General features: G+C 37.8%; 1 protein-coding gene across 1 annotated transcript; it reads right to left on the bottom strand.

Moving 5' to 3' along the window:
- Positions 1-2,402: 2,402 nt before the first annotated feature.
- Positions 2,403-16,836, bottom strand: LOC128217624 (uncharacterized). Its single transcript, XM_052924893.1, has 4 exons — positions 16,239-16,836; positions 8,086-8,147; positions 7,646-7,768; positions 2,403-4,516 (listed from the first exon to the last, which is right to left on the bottom strand). The coding sequence occupies exons 1-4, from the start codon at positions 16,741-16,743 to the stop codon at positions 3,347-3,349; spliced, it is 1,860 nt and encodes a 619-aa protein (XP_052780853.1). The 5' UTR covers positions 16,744-16,836; the 3' UTR covers positions 2,403-3,346.

Genomic DNA, 16,836 nt, shown 5'->3' with positions numbered 1-16,836 from the left:
CACTCGTTTCGCCGGGAAACGCTACTGTTTGCATCCCAAGCCCACTCGTTTCGCCGGGAAACGCTACTGTTTGCATCCCAAGCCCACTCGTTTCCTCGGGAAACGCTATTGTTTGCATCCCAAGCCCACTCGTTTCCTCGGGAAACGCTATTGTTTGCATCCCAAGCCCACTCGTTTCCTGGGAAAGACACTATTGTTTATATCCCAAGCCCACTCGTTTCGCCGGGAAACGCTACTGTTTGCATCCCAAGCCCACTCGTTTCCTCGGGAACGCTACTGTTTGCATCCCAAGCCCACTCGTTTCGCCGGGAAACGCTACTGTTTGCATCCCAAGCCCACTCGTTTCGCCGGGAACGCTACTGTTTGCATCCGAAGCCCACTCGTTTCCTCGGGAACGCTACTGTTTGCATCCCAAGCCCACTCGTTTCCTCGGGAAACGCTACTGTTTGCATCCCAAGCCCACTCGTTTCGCCGGGAAACGCTTTTGTTTGTATCCCAAGCCTTCTGGTTTCCTGGGGAAATACTTTTGTTCGTATCCAAAGCCCGAACTATTGTTGGACGCCTATTCCGATCCACTTAATAAGTTTATATAGAACAGAACAGAACATAGAACAGAACTGAATATTTATTTTGGGCTTAAGCATTTTAACAAACAAATATACAAACAAAATATGACATGTGATATGTGAAAAGATATATATATAATGATAATGAAATTATCGTAATACGTCAAAAGTTTGTAATAAACACGGACTTTTTGTAAATCACAGTTAAGAAATATGGATTTAATCGATAATCATTTACAATTGTAATTACGTATTACATGAATGCATCTGATGACGTCATGAGACTGATACTAGTATAACAGTTAATGATATAATTGGAGACACGGGCTACAACACACTAACTATATATAATTGCTTTATGGACCAAAGCACGCAAACGAAATAATATTATTTTATTATGTCTCTGATTTGAAGGACTTTTCGCAATACAAAGCTATTATTCTAAAGAGTATTTGATCAATTTGATTACTACTTTGCATCAATATGATATATTTCATCAAACTCGTGGGACTGTAAAATAATATCTCGTGACATATTTACTTGTATATTGGTCATTTGAAAACAAATGAACATCATCCTCAATATAATTCAGATTACATAATGTGCATTTCTTCTCGTTTCGCGGAGTTTTATTGTGCCTACCAGTTTCAATATTGCGTTTATGTGAAGATAGGCGCTAAACCATTTTTATATATTTTTTATATTTTCTAGAAGGCGGAGGTATGGCGATTGTTCAAAACTGGTTTCTTAAGACCATATGAATGGAAAATGTCACGAATTATTGATACCCAGTTCGTGATAAAATATTTCTTCTTAGCAATGTTCAATTGTTTCCGTAATACAGCATTTATATACAAGTATCCTGCATAACGGAATTAAGTTTTAAGAAAAATGTAACCATTCTAATGTAACTTTCAGTATAAAGGGGGCACTCTGCCCAATTCACCGAAATAAGACAAAGAATTGGCAGATGGTTTTACATTCAACCCCCATTTTAAAAGCTTCTTATGAACTCCATCTCAAGCCTCCGAATTAAAAAAAAATCCAACCTTCAGAAACAGAAAATTTAACAGTTAACACGTAGGCGTCAAAACGAGTAAACATTGTAATTATTAGAACTAAAATATTTCGAATCAAAGCCATCATCGAGCGAAGAGATCTCAACCCTTTCCCTGCAAGGGTATTTTTGTTGCCTATATTAAAGATTATCAATTGGTAAATACAACTCCTAGCTAATGGAAAAAACTACCACTTTCTACCTGGGTGTCATTAAACCATTCATCAATACTTCTCAACCGTCCACCTTTTCCGAACACCTTAGTTTTATCAATGTTTAACGTGAAATTCTATTTACAGCAATACGTATATAAATAATTTAGGGAGGCTTGCATGCCAGCCCTTGTATCTGAAAAAAAGGACAGACTCGTCTGAAAATAGCAATAAATAATTTGAAATTTGATCAAATATTATACCAGCATCATTATCCTTTTGCAATTGCATCTCCTTACCATTCAGGAAAAGAGAAATAAATATCGGTAAAATTATCTCCCCCTAAAACAGATCAAGGATGGTTTTGAAAAAACATTCTGATAATGTTCCCTTGTGCTTTACACAAAGTGTATACAAAGTTTCAACTCACAATACATATATCAAGGGACAAAAATTGACCGTCGATTCCTAATTTAATGAGTTTGTACCAAAGTCTGCTTCTATTAATACAGTCGCAAGTGTTTGTTTTTATTGTAATTAATAAAGCAACTTCTTATTGCTTTCGATCTTTTTTTTAACTTTTTAACAAGGTACAAAATAAAAATATGGTTCACTGTGCTATATCTATATCTATTTCTGAATCCAAACAAAGAATCTGATAATATATAGTTTTCTTCAGTCCATGACACGATTAGTTTTACTATTAAAATATGACCGTGAAAATTTTGGCAAAACAGCTTGTAAGGGTGATCCTCCTAGTATTTTGATCAAACAAATTGCCTTCCTTGCCTATGACTTTGAAAAAACAACCAGACGACCAGGAACGTGAAAAAAAAGAATCCAATGATATGTGGTACAGATACCTTAAAATATTCGTATAACACATCGTCTATGGATGATGCCTTACTATACGCCAACTTTCAGATCGCTTTCAAAACAAGTGGAGATTTAAAAAAAATGGCTTTCATTAAAAGGCTATCAGGTGATATAGGGTATTATTTGCGACAATGGCGTTCACCTCATATCAGGTGTATAATCCCGGATTCTTATTTTAGGAATTTTGAAAAGATATTTAATTTAAAAAAAAAATACGACCAAACTGCGTTGTACACATTGTGAAAACATTCCAGTCTTACTTTGTATAAGGAAATAAATACAACTCTTTGATTGACATTATTAAGGGGATGATATTTAAATACACTTATATTCATTATTTCGATCAAACGGACATTTAAAACAAAAATATGCAAACAATTTGAAAAAATATGATAAATAAAATTTTGCTGTTTCTGTTAAACTACTTGTACACGATTTAGTGCGCCAAGGCTTGGTCTTTGTAACTGCCGTGAAAGTTAAACTGTACAATATATTGTTTAAGAAGGACACGTTTTTTAAGCGTTTTTTTTTTAACCAAAGCTCAATTTCTATGAGAAAAAGTGACTGGCCAGTTACAGATTTTGCTAGATGTGTAGCTGCCGTATTCTAGTCCCTATAGGGTGGCTTTGGAATTATAGCCCTAATTTCGCGCCATTGATTGGTTCGTTCGCTCCGAGCAAGCATCAGTATCCGTCTCAGACCTTGTGTCTGGCCGGCCACCCAGGCTTCCCGCCTAGCAGCTCCTTGTCGTAGTAAATATTCAACCTTCGGCTAGACGTCGTGTTAAGCGCCGTGAGAACGTCCCGTTCAATTCGCTCAAAATTCTCTCGAGGCGTGTACCCATCCCGTACTGACCGCGCTATGGTCACAAAGCCAGGACTTTTCTTCATGATATTCCTTAAAATTGACCTCAAAAATATTGTCCTACGGGTTATTTCTTTTTCAGTAGGTCTGTGCACGAGGACCATGCTTTCTTCCGGCGTGTTAGCGCCGCTGCAGACCACAAACACTCTGTTGTCTTTGTTCAGCGTTCTTGGTGACGTTGAGGCACAAAATCCCACCGATTGTAATGCCCGTAATTGTTTTATTCGCATTTTTGCTAAAAATATCACCAGGTCTTTTATGAACTGATTCACTCCTGTTCCTTTGGATTGACAAGTTGTTATAGACTTTGAAAGAATCAGCAAACGAAGTTTGTTACTAAAGTGATCAATTATTTTCAAATCCAGTATTTCTTTGCATGCTGATGAGTTTTTCAATTCTTGATTTATTGTACAAGCTCTATTGTTCCGTACAGATGAAACGAGATCAACTAGAAATATGTCTGATGCTTTTTCATGACTGGCATTTAATGGACACAAAAAATCTACTATGATGCCATTTAATCGTCTCAATCTTTCCAGGCTAAAATTTGTGTTTAAAAGTGGTTCTACTGCGTATGTGCAGCCATAAAAATCTTCATCAATGTCAAGCACTATACTTTCATTTCTTCCTGACCACTTTGGATTTTTAAAAAATGCCACTGCTTTAGACTCGTGCAATTCTTCAAAAATAAGTAACTTCTTAATGACGCACAAATCTGACCTAAGTTTGTATTCACCCCGTTCCCGACTCATATTACCTCTCTCAACGTCAAACAAAGACCAACACTCGACGTCAGTTCCGTTATTCATGCACATACAAAACGGGCTAAATTGTGACGCCACTCGGTCACGTGATTTTGAGTTTCGGCGCGCGTTGACCTTCTTTATGTTCACTGTACCGAGACTAAGAGTGCCCATGGTGTAATCTGCATCGTGATTGGTAAGATCCCAATCGGGCCACACCCATATCAGTCTATTGATAAAGTTTGCCATTGCAGACGCCTGGAAGAAAGAAAAGTAAAGTGAAAGCTACTTCTAACGAAAAACGAAAAGACGACTCACGTCACAGGCGAGTATTCTGCAGGTATAAACCAATAAAGCAAAAACATGGGTATTCGATGTCAAGTCGTACCATGCAGATAATGTTTTACCAGTATGAAGGTGCCGTTCGACTGGACAAGGTATCATAACAACATGCCTATGTCATTTTAGTATAAACCAATACACACTTAAAAACGTCATTCAACTTCAGGTTATACCATACTCAATATGATAATGTTTCCCCAGCATTTAGATGGAGAAGTTGCTGTATAAGGTACAATAACAACATGAAAATGGTCTACCTGCTTAAAGAAGTAAATAGATTATATTGAGCCACCAAAACAACATGCCAATTGTTATCAGTAAAGACAAGTCGCTCGACTGTATGAGGTACCATAACAACATAATAATTTTCCACCACTATAAAGAAGTCACTATTACAACATGAGACTGTTCTACAAGTATTAAGATGTCGCTTGTCTGTATGAGGTACCATTGCAACATGAGAATTATCTACCAGTATAAAGAAGTCGCTAGTCTGTATGAGGTACCATTGCAACATGAGAATTTTCTACCTGTATAAAGATGTCTCTAGTCTGTATGAGGTACCATTGCAACATGAGAATGTCCTACAAGTATAAAGATGTCGCTAGTCTGTATGAGGTACCATTGCAACATGAGAATGTTCTACAAGTATAAAGATGTCGCTAGTCTGTATGAGGTACCATTGCAACATGAGAATGTCCTACAAGTATAAAGATGTCGCTAGTCTGTATGAGGTACCATTGCAACATGAGAATGTTCTACAAGTATAAAGAAGTCGTTAGTCTGTATGAGGTACCATTGCAACATGAGAATTTTCTACCAGTATAAAGATGTCGCTAGTCTGTATGAGGTACCATTGCAACATGAAAATGTCCTACAAGTATAAAGATGTCGCTAGTCTGTATGAGGTACCATTGCAACATGAGAATGTCCTACCAGTAAAAAGATGTCGCTAGTCTGTATGAGGTACCATTGCAACATGAGAATGTTCTACAAGTATAAAGATGTCGCTAGTCTGTAAAGGTACAATTACAATATGAGAATGTTCTACAAGTATAAAGATGTCGCTAGTCTGTATGAGGAACCATTGCAACATGAGAAGGTTCTACAAGTATAAAGATGTCGCTAGTCTGTATAAGGTACCATTGCAACATGAGAATGTTCTACAAGTATAAAGATGTCGCTAGTCTGTATAAGGTACCATTACAACATGAGAATGTTCTACCAGTATACAGAAGTCTCTAGACTGTATGAGGTACCATTGGAACATAAAAATGATCTAACGGTATAACGAAATAACTAGTCTGTATGAGGTACCATTGCAACATGAGAATGTTCTGGCGGTATAAAGCGGACGTCTCTAGACTGTATGAGGTACCATTGCAACATGAGAATGTTCTACCAGTATAAAGAAGTATCTAGACTGTATGAGGTACCATTGCAACATGAGAATGTTCTACCAGTATAAAAAAGTATCTAGACTGTATGAGGTACCATTGCAACATGAGAATGTTCTATCGGTATAAAGAAATCACTTGTCTGTATGTGGTACCATTACAACATGAGACTGTTCTACCGGTATAAAGAAGTCGCTAGTCTATATGTGGTACCATTACAACATGAGACGGTTCTACCGGTATAAAGAAATCGCTAGTCTGTATGTGGTACCATTGCAACATGAGAATATTCTACCAGTATAAAGAAGTATCTAGACTGTATGAGGTACCATTGCAACATGAGAATATTCTACCAGTATAAAGAAGTATCTAGACTGTATGAGGTACCATTGCAACATGAGAATGTTCTACCAGTATAAAAAAAAAGTATCTAGACTGTATGAGGTACCATTGCAACATGAGAATGTTCTAGCGGCATAAAGAAGTCTCTAGACTGTTTGAGGTACCATTGCAACATGAGAATGTTCTAGCGGCATAAAGAAGTCTCTAGACTGTTTGAGGTACCATTGCAACATGAGAATGTTCAACCGGTATAAAGAAATCACTTGTCTGTATGTGGTACCATTACAACATGAGACTGTTCTACTGGTATAAAGAAGTCACTAGTCTATATGTGCTACCATTACACCATGACACTGTTCTACCGGTATAAAGATGTCTCTAGAGTGTATGTGGTACCATTGCAACAAGGGAATATTTGCAACATGAAAATGTTCTACCAGTATACAGAAGTCTCTAGACTGTATGTGGTACCATTACAACATGAGAATGTTCTACCAGTATACAGAAGTCTCTAGTCTGTATGTGGTAACATAACAACATGAGAATGATCTACCTGTATACAGAAGTCTCTAGATATGTGAGGTACCATTGCAACATGAAAATGTTCTACCAATATACAGAAGTCTCTAGACTCTATGTGGTACCATTCCAACATGAGAATGTTCTACCGGTATAAAGACGTCGCTATACTGTATGTGGTACCATTGCAACATGAGAATGTTCTACCAGTATAAAGAAGGCCTTACACTGTATGAGGTACCATTGCAACATGATAATGTTCTAACTGTATTAAGAAGGCGTTCGACTGTATGTGGTACCATTGCAACATGAGAATGTTCTACCGGTTTAATGAAATCTCTAGACTGTATGTGGTACCATTGCAACATGAGAATGTTCTACCGGTTTGAAAAAGTCTCTAGACGGTATAAGTTACCTTTGCAACATGAGAATGTTCTAGCGGTATAAAGAAGTCTCTAGACTGTGTGAGGTACCATTGCAACATGAGAATGGTCTACCAGTATAAAGAAGTCCTTATACTCTTTGTGGTACCATTGCAACCTGAGAATATTATACCAGTATAAATAAGTCTCTAGACTCTATGTGGTACTATAATAACATGAGAAAATTATACCTGTAGTAAGAAAGCGCTTGACTTTATGTGGTACCATTGCAACATGAAAATGTTCTACATGTTGAATGACGTCACTGTATTGCATGGTATACTATGATAACATGATAATGTTCTACCAGTATTAAGATGTCGCTTACATGCATGAGGTAACATAGCATTATGATAATGATTTACCTGTATAAAGACGTCGTTTGATTGCATGAGATATTTTATTTGTCTGTGGGCTGGCCATTTGAAGAATGGATATCCCGGAACGTTCACAGGCGGCGCCATGTCGCTGTGTCCGTCAACGTGAACCTTTAAAAGGTAAGTGGTCATTTTGAATAAAAATCATCGATATTGTACAGGGGCTTTTCTTTCAAATGACATCAGACAACAGACACAAACATGAGAGTTTATTTGACTCAATAACTACTTCACTGTATTGAAATGAATTGATTTTCAAATATAAATGATTCAATTTGACTGATTCTTCTGACCGAATGTGTTGCTGTCGACTCTATTGTTTTAGTCTATGTAGCTATATAATAAATATATAATAATGTAATAATATTATATTTTAATATATAAAAGTTATTGGTTTCTGTTAAGTGAAATGAGGCGCATAAAGTTACCAGAGTGTTTCCGCTCTTTGGAACGAGGCCTCGTGTTGCTGCTGAGAACCAGTACGGCAACACTAAAAAACAACACATTGCAATTGTTAATTTGAAACAAGAAACAATAAAATTTGTTTACTTTATTTGATAATATACTATGATTAATGAAACACCAGCACCATCAATAACTATAACAACAACAATAACAACATCAACAACATCAAACAGTTTATGTACTGGCGATATTACAAACATATAACAGATTTTTTCACATTTACTATACGAGTCCTCTTTCATCGCTAAATACAAGAACAATAAATTTTAAATATCAGATAAAGAAACCATTGCCAGGTTAAATCTTTAACAAATTAGTATTAACAATGTTCTCAAATTCTGAGAACATAGAATCACTCATTTATTCGTTCAAACTGACCATTGACTTCTCTGACTGTCATACTGCTGAAATTGCCCTCTCTGACTGTCATACTGCTGAAATTGCCCTCTCCGGCTGTCATACTGCTGAAATTGCCCTCTCCGGCTGTCATACTGCTAAAATAGCCCTCTCTAACTGTTATACTACTGCAACTGCCCTCTCTGACTGTCATACTGCTGAAATTGCCCTCTCTGACTGCAATACTGCTGAAATTGCCCCCTCTGGCTGTCATACTGCTGATATTGACCTCTCTGGCTGTCATACTGCTAAAACAGCCCTCTCTGACTGCAATACTGCTGAAATAGTCCTCTCTGACTGTCATACTGCTGAAATTGCTCTCTCTCTCTGACTGCCATACTGCTAAAATTGCCCTCTCTGACTGTCATACTGCTGATAATGACTCCTCTGACTGTCATACTGCGGAAATTGCCCTCTCTGACTGTCATACTGCGGAAATTGCCCTTTCTGACTGTCATACTGCTGAAGTTGCCCTCTCTGCCATACTGCTGAAATTGCCCTCTCTGATTGCAATACTGCTAAAATTGCCCTCTCAAAATGTCATACTGCTGACATAGCCCTCTCTGGCTGTCATTCTGCTGAAATTGCCCCCTCTGACTGTCATACTGCTGAAATTGCTCTCTCTGACTGTCATACTGCTGTACCAGCCCTCTCTGACTGTCATACTGCTAAACTTGTCTCTCTGATTGTCATTCTGTCTTCTTTGACTGGTATCCTGTTGTTTCAACATCTCTGAATGCCATGATACTGAATTGCCCTCACTGACTGTCGTTTTGCTGCATTTGCCCTGTCTAACTGTCATACTACTAAAATGTATCTCTCTTACTGTAATACTGCTGAAACAGCCCTCTCTGACTGTCGATTTGCTGCAATTGTCCTCTCTAACTGCCATACTTCTGAAATTGCCTTCTTTGACTGTCATACTTCTGAAATTGCCGTCTCTGACTGTTGATTTGCTGAAATTGCCCTCTCGGACTGCAATACTGCTGAAATTGCCCTCTCTGACTGCAATACTGCTAAAATTGCCCTTTCCAATTGTCATACTGCTTAAATTGCCCTCTCCATCGGTCATACTGCTAAAAATGCCCTGTCCAACTGTCATACTGCTTACATTGCCCTCTCCATCTGTCATACTGCTGAAATTGCCCTCTCTGACTGTCATACTGTTAAATTTGCCCTCTCTGACTGTAATACTGCTAAATTGCCTTCTCCATCTGTCATACTGCTGAAATTGCCCTCTCTGGCTGTCATACTGCTAAAATTGCCCTCTCTGACTGTCATACTGCTAAAATTGCCCTCTCTGACAGCAATACTGCTAAATTTGCCTTCTCCATCTGTCATACTGCTGAAATTGCCCTCTCTGACTGTCATACTGCTAAAATTGCCCTCTCTGACTGTCATACTGCTGAAATTGCCCTCTCTGACTGTCATACTGCTAAAATTGCCCTCTCTGACTGTCATACTACTAAAATTGCCCTCTCTGACAGCAATACTGCTAAAATTGCCCTCTCTGACTGCAATACTGCTGAAATTGCCCTCTCTGACTGGCATACTGCTGAAATTGCCCTCTCTGACTGGCATACTGCTAAAATTGCCCTCTCTGACTGTCATACTACTGAAATTTCCCTCTCTGACTGTCATACTACTGGAGTTTCCATCTCCGACTGTCATACTGCTGAAATTGCCCTCTCTGACTGTCATACTGCTGAAATTGCCCTCTCTGACTGTCATACTGCTAAAATTGCCCTCTCTGACTGGCATACTGCTGAAATTGCCCTCTCTGACTGTCATACTACTGAAATTTCCATCTCCGACTGTCATACTGCTGAAATTGCCCTCTCTGACTGTCATACTGCTGAAATTGCCCTCTCTGACTGCAATACAGCTGAAATTGCCCTCTCTGACTGTCATACTGCTGAAATTGCCCTCCCTGACTGCAATACTGCTGATATTGCCCTCTCTGACTGTCATACTGCTGATATTGCCCTCTCTGACTGTCATACTGCTGAAATTGCCCTCTCTGATTGTCATACTGCTGAAATTGCCCTATCTGACTGCAATACTGCTGAAATTGCCCTCTCTGACTGCAATACTGCTGAAATTGCCCTCTCTGACTGCAATACTGCTGAAATTGCCCTCTCTGACTGCAATACTGCTGAAATTGCCCTCTCTGACTGCAATACTGCTGAAACTGCCCTCTCTGACTGTCATACTGCTGAAATTGCCCTCTCTGACTGTCATACTGCTGAAATTGCCCTCTCTGACTGTCATACTGCCAAAATTGCCCTCTCTGACTGCAATACTGCTAAAATTGCCCTTTCCAATTGTCATACTGCTGAAATTGCCCTCTGCTGAAATTGCACCCTCCGTCTTTCATGTTTCTGGAGTGAAATTGTGCTCTAACGTATAGGAAACCTCCAACTGTGCTTAGTTAAATTTTTGCCAATTTTCTTTTCAAGTTGTCAGAACACATTTCGATCTTTTTACGTGTTATGTTTAAGCCTTGACCAGCTGTGACAACGAAAGTTCTTTGACAATCTGTTACATCGCCTCTAAGATAGAAATATTCTTTTTATTTCAGAATGTTATTCTTTTCACCGTTGACATGACGAGATTAACCGTCAGGGGCAAATTTGCCCTTAGTCAGTACTTAAGCTAATTGTCATTTTAGTATTAAATACAAATATATTAATCACAAGTCAAGTACAACAGTTAAATCAATATGATTTATGTTTTTTTCTAATACAAACTATTGGCTTTTAATAAAATAAAAAAAAAAACACAATCGAATATAAACGCGTCAAAAAATACTCCAGTGGGGTCACATGAAATGAACGAAGACTTTGCGTAAGATTATCTTTTTTAGAATTAAGAGACAACACTTCAACAGACCCCTTGATCAAGGAGGGTAGAGGAGTACTCTCTGTCAAACTTATGTTTGAGACGCCACCATGCATTTGTGGATAATTGAGATGTGGATTTCGTTGGCTTCTCTAATGATTGAACCATCCGCGTTAACGCAGGAAAATTAGAAAAAAATATCAGACTTTTAGGTTTTCCGGTTTTATTGCAACAGTGTTTAGAGTCATTTAAAGTCGCTAACTTCCACTCATTGCTAATGACTATATTACAATTCTTACATAGCTGATAGGTACGTTCAGGTTATAGAACTTGGAACAAAAGAAACAACGAACACGCGCCAGTACATGCAGTAGTCGCTATTAGTTAAATAGAAAATAAGTTGCTATTAATAATTTGTAGTTGTGTTTTTAAAAAGATGCACATTTGTTATTATAATTTCTAATCGACAACATCTGTTTAAGAAGATGCATATAAACGGAATAGCAGTTGACAAAGTTGGTAGTTGTTATATTAAAACTTAAGATCTTTGTGCTTTGCGATAAATATAAAGCACCGCTTTTGTATTGTATTTATCATAAATTTATTAAGCAATCTGAAGACGTCAGCCGAAACTGTTTGCTGACTATTCCCGATCAGTTTAAATAAAGACGTTTACGGATAGCGTCATCGAAAAACAACCAAATGCTATACAGGTCAGTGTGTGTATACAACGTGATAAATTGCGTCATAAATGCTACGTCTGAAGGCAATGTATTGCTTCGAATGAAGACTTAAACAAAGATATAATCTTTACTATTTCTTGACCGTTTTTAATAAAGCATAGCGCAATCTACGTCGCTTACAGAACCCCTCTTTCGGTCGTTTACCAGAGTTTTATTGAGAGCTTAGTTTCTTAAAACAAACCTTTTCGCAAAAGCGCTGCCTGATGGAGCACTGTAAAAACATCTTTGTTTTAAATCTTCGTATTAACCAAAATGTTGTCTTCCGACGTTGCATTTATGACGCAATTTATCACGTTATGACAGTTAATATAATTATGTGTAGTGGTGCGGCGGGGAATCAAACCTGCGACTCTTGGATTGACAGTCAAGTCCCACTAGTACCACTATACCACGGATCCGCCATGCTATACTATTAACTATGATCTATGTTATATGCTCGAACGATCAGCAGTGATCTTTGCGCTTCGATTTCCAACTATACGCTTCATGCAAGGGTCATAGACCTTTTTCCAATATAATTTAGGCCTAAAATACAGTGTGTGTATACCACGTGATAAATTACGTCATATATGTTACATCGGAAGGCAACATTTTGCAGAAAATAAAGACTTAAATCAAAGACAACTTTTATTTTACTACACCATTTTAAATGAAACAAAGGGCAGACTATGCCGCTTAAAGAGCCGCACCTTTGTTTTATAACCGGAGTTTGATAAGGTGATTAGTTTCATCAAACACTTCGACAAACCTGTTTCCAAAACAATGTTTTGACAGTGCTCCGTCACTGTCAGACGGCCGTAGTGTGAAAAGGTTTGTCGAAGTGTTATAAGAAACTAAACTCTCAAAAAAACTTTGGTAAAAGACCGAAGGCGGGGATCCGTAAGCGGCATAGACTGCGCTATGTTTTATTTAAAATGGTAAAGAAAATTAAAAGTTATTTTTGTTTAAAGTCTTCAAGCGAAGCAAAATATTGCCTTCCGACGGTTATGACGCAATTTATCAGCACGTGGTATACACACACTGAAATAGAAATGTGCCAACTGACAATCATTTCTTCGACTGTAAAGTAATCTTTGGCATTTCAACCAGACTTTCAACCAGAGTTTGGTCATAATACAAAATGGTGATACCTGGTGACCCCATGGCAGTTTCTTTTTTATGCCACCCACCCCCTCTTTCAAATAAGAGGGGGTATATTGCTTTGCATATGTCGACCCGTCTGTCCGTCGGTCTGTCAGTACACCCAACCTTGTCCGATTGATAACTAGAGTACGTTCAGGCCTATGGTCATGAAACTTAATAGGAATGTTTGTCATGAGATCAGATGACCTCTATTGATGTTAAGGTCAGAAGGTCAAAGGTCACGGTCGTGGTGACTTTGACCGTAACACCTTGTCCGATTGTTAACTACAGTATGCTTGGTCCTACCGTTCTCAAACTCGGTAAAAGACTGGTCAAGACCTTCAATTACACCACGAACGTTTTAATGCATTTTAACCCGTAGTTCTTAATTTCAAATAAGACATTTCTTTCCTGAAGCAAAATACTGTGGTTTTAAAACAAATAGTTACTTTCCATGCGTTCTGCTTTAAACATCTTTGTAAATATGGAAAAAAAAACTGTTCTTAAGTTGAAGGGTTCTCTAATCGACATTTCTCGAGTTAAGTTGTTGAATGTAATGGTACTTAAAATTAAAGAGATAAACACACAGAACAAGAGTTGCATTATTATCAAGAATAACCGATCATATTGTTTGAGTCAGATACATTGACTAGATTTACTGACCGTTCCTTGGCGCATTTAGAACAGTACATAAAACATTGTATTGATCACGCATGAAAATGCTGTACATCTTAAATATTTAATCATGAAAACTTCAATCACAACTGTAAGTCATGTTTTAAGACATAAACACTTCAGCATTGTTTTCACATGTGTGAAATTTGTGTCCACATTTTCACAACTCACGGAAACTGTCATCTTTGAAATGTGTGGGGCTTTCATTGTTTTATTGTCATTTCAATGTTGCATTTGTTTTTCATTATCATGGTTCTTAACTGTACATATTACATAGTTCGTGTTTTCCTTTCGAATAAAAAATTGTGTACACAAAAATAAAATAAATGCATTAATCTTGTCCATTCACGAATACCGATCCTGTCTTTGCAGCAGTTCAATTAAATATTTTTTATCACGAAAATATGGGTTCGCTTAGGAAATAAAAAGCTCAATCTCTTATCTCATAGGTTTGTGAGGAAGTTGACTTGTTTTTGGTTTTAAATATAAAGATACAGTGCAGTTATTTTCCGGCTAACATTAGTTTGTCCATTACAAATTCAATATTACTGAAACATACAGAATATATTTCGTTCAAACTCTGTATAGTGTTTAATACCCCAAACTCACTACAAAGTTGCATAAACCTCGTTTTGTACTCTAAGGTTATAAGAACACAGACTACAAACTACGCGAATACGTTTAATAATCTACCAGGGGCGTAGCTAGGCCTAAATAACGTGTAGGCCTGATGGTTCTTTGTGAGTTTGGGGACTTTTATATGTGCATTACACACACTTAATTATATTTGCAATGAATAAAATCAAATCAAGCAATACACCCTGCACGTAGTTTTAATAAACACCAAACTTTGGTTAAAATAATACAAACTTTTGATTTGTTCAAAGTGTTTGAGTAGCTATTAGTTTTTATTGCATTTTTGGGGTTATTTAAATGTTGTCATTTTTCAAAAAAGGTGTAGGCCAAAAAAGGTGCAGGCCAAGGCCAACAATGCCTCTATGTAGCTACGCCACTGAATCTACTTTACACAGGCCAACAATGCCTCTATGTAGCTACGCCACTGAATCTACTGTACACAGGCCAACAATGCCTCTATGTAGCTACGCCACTGAATCTACTGTACACAGGCCAACAATGCCTCTATGAAGCTACGCCACTGAATCTACTGTAAACAGGCCAACAATGCCTCTATGTAGCTACGCCACTGAATCTACTGTACACAGGGACATTAATCAGGATTTGAGAGGACTTATCTCAAAGAACATTACTCATGCTTTATTAAAAGCCAGCAGTTACATTTTATCAATTACATACAGCGTGCAATCGGTATGTAAATATATATCCATGCACATGTCACATATCACTTCTGCTTATCCGTCTGTTCTAGGTTATACAGTTTTATCGTTGTAGTCAATACAAATCATACAAAAATCCATATATACTCAATTGAAAGGAAATTGCTCGTTTAGTGGTTAAAAACAAAATCATACAAAAATCCATATATACTCAAATGACAGGAAATTGCTCGTTGAGCGGTTGTATTTGTTCTTTTCATTTTCGCTACTTGACGACTAGATACGTTACATTTGAAGTACAATTTGTTTGATTCGCAATAATTATTTCTGGATCAGGGGATAAGTATTAATAGCACGTAGGTTTCGGAATCTGTCCGTTACAGTACTGGGGTTTGCACGTAGTCTGTCCATGTTTATATAGTCTATGCGTAGACAGGTAGCCAGTCCGTAGTTTACGGAGTTTGCGCGTATTATATCCCTAGTTAATGCAGTCAGCGCTTATTTGTCTGTCTTTAAGGAATCTGCGCTTAGTCTGTCTGTGTTTAACGGGTCTGCACGTAGTCTGTCTGTGTTTAAGGGGTCTGCGCGTAGTCTGTCTGAATGTGTTTTAGTCTGTCCGTTGTGTACCCGTATTCTGTATGTAGTCAGCCTGTAGCTGAGATTTAAGTTCACGGATGGAATGCCTGTAGTGTACCCATATTTTATGGAGTCTGTGCATATCTCATAACTTGCTACAAAATATGACACATATCATGTTTGTTATACATCGAATGCGATATTTACAACTGTCTTCGAATTATCAAGTAAACGTGCCTCAGATCTATTTAAAATTTCTTTTCAAAGCCACTTATAATCATTTCTTTGATCGTATGCACCAAAATTAGCTTTAAGGCATATGTATAAAATATAATAATAATAATTACTATTATTTATTTGTTTTCAAATGCCGTATGTAAAGCTTTATTTAACGTCAGAAAATATATTTAAATTATTTTGATTCATAAGTCTAGCTTTCATTAAAATACACACTCAAACAGTTGTTACCTTCATGGTGTTCCTCAACAATGTATACAGGAAGTTGCCCCTCTTTATCCCCGCCGCGACCCTTTCCGTCAGTGGGCCCCTGCGGCCCTGACCCTCGGGATTCAACATTTTGTTCATCGACTCCTGGTTTTCCCAGATACCTATTGAGAGCCCCTTGTGGTCCCGGTCCTCGATACTGTCCCTTCCGGTCAATTGTCCCAAGCTCCCCGGATCTGTCGGGCTCTCTTTTGGAGGCTCCTGGAGCACGCCCCCGCGGCGAGTCAAAGTACGGGCTTTTTGTAGAGATCGTTAACTTGTTAGTTTCCCTTTTAAAATCATGTCGAATATGATTCATGTGCTCTAAGTTGGTTCCCCTCTTTATCTTCTTCGGTTGTTTAAGGTTAAAGTTTGTCCGCGCCTGTTTACTTTGCTTTAAACCGATAATATACAACGTTAACATGACACTCAACAATGCGAATGAAAATAAATAATTCACACAGTTTCGTTTAAAATGTACAATCCTCATATTTGTGTTTTAAATAGTCGTACACGAGTACAGATATTAAGTGTTATATATGTTTATCAATGCATTTCGTACAATCAACTGTCCCAAACTTAA

This window comes from Mya arenaria, chromosome 2, assembly GCF_026914265.1.
Source record: "Mya arenaria isolate MELC-2E11 chromosome 2, ASM2691426v1".
Classification (NCBI taxonomy): Eukaryota; Metazoa; Mollusca; class Bivalvia; order Myida; family Myidae; genus Mya; species Mya arenaria.
Note: the sequence above shows the minus strand (reverse complement) of the source record. Positions and strands in the feature narration are given on the sequence as shown.

What these genes read in the sequence shown, in the direction of transcription:
- LOC128217624 (XM_052924893.1), bottom strand. Translation starts at nt 16,743, where the DNA reads ATGAGGATTGTACATTTTAAACGAAACTGTGTGAATTATTTATTTTCA. An exon ending in CAAAGAGCGGAAACACTCTG is followed by an intron (nt 7,769 to 8,085) that starts GTAACTTTATGC and finishes TACCTTTTAAAG; the next exon opens with GTTCACGTTGACGGACACAG. An exon ending in CAAACGACGTCTTTATACAG is followed by an intron (nt 4,517 to 7,645) that starts GTAAATCATTAT and finishes TCTTTCTTCCAG; the next exon opens with GCGTCTGCAATGGCAAACTT.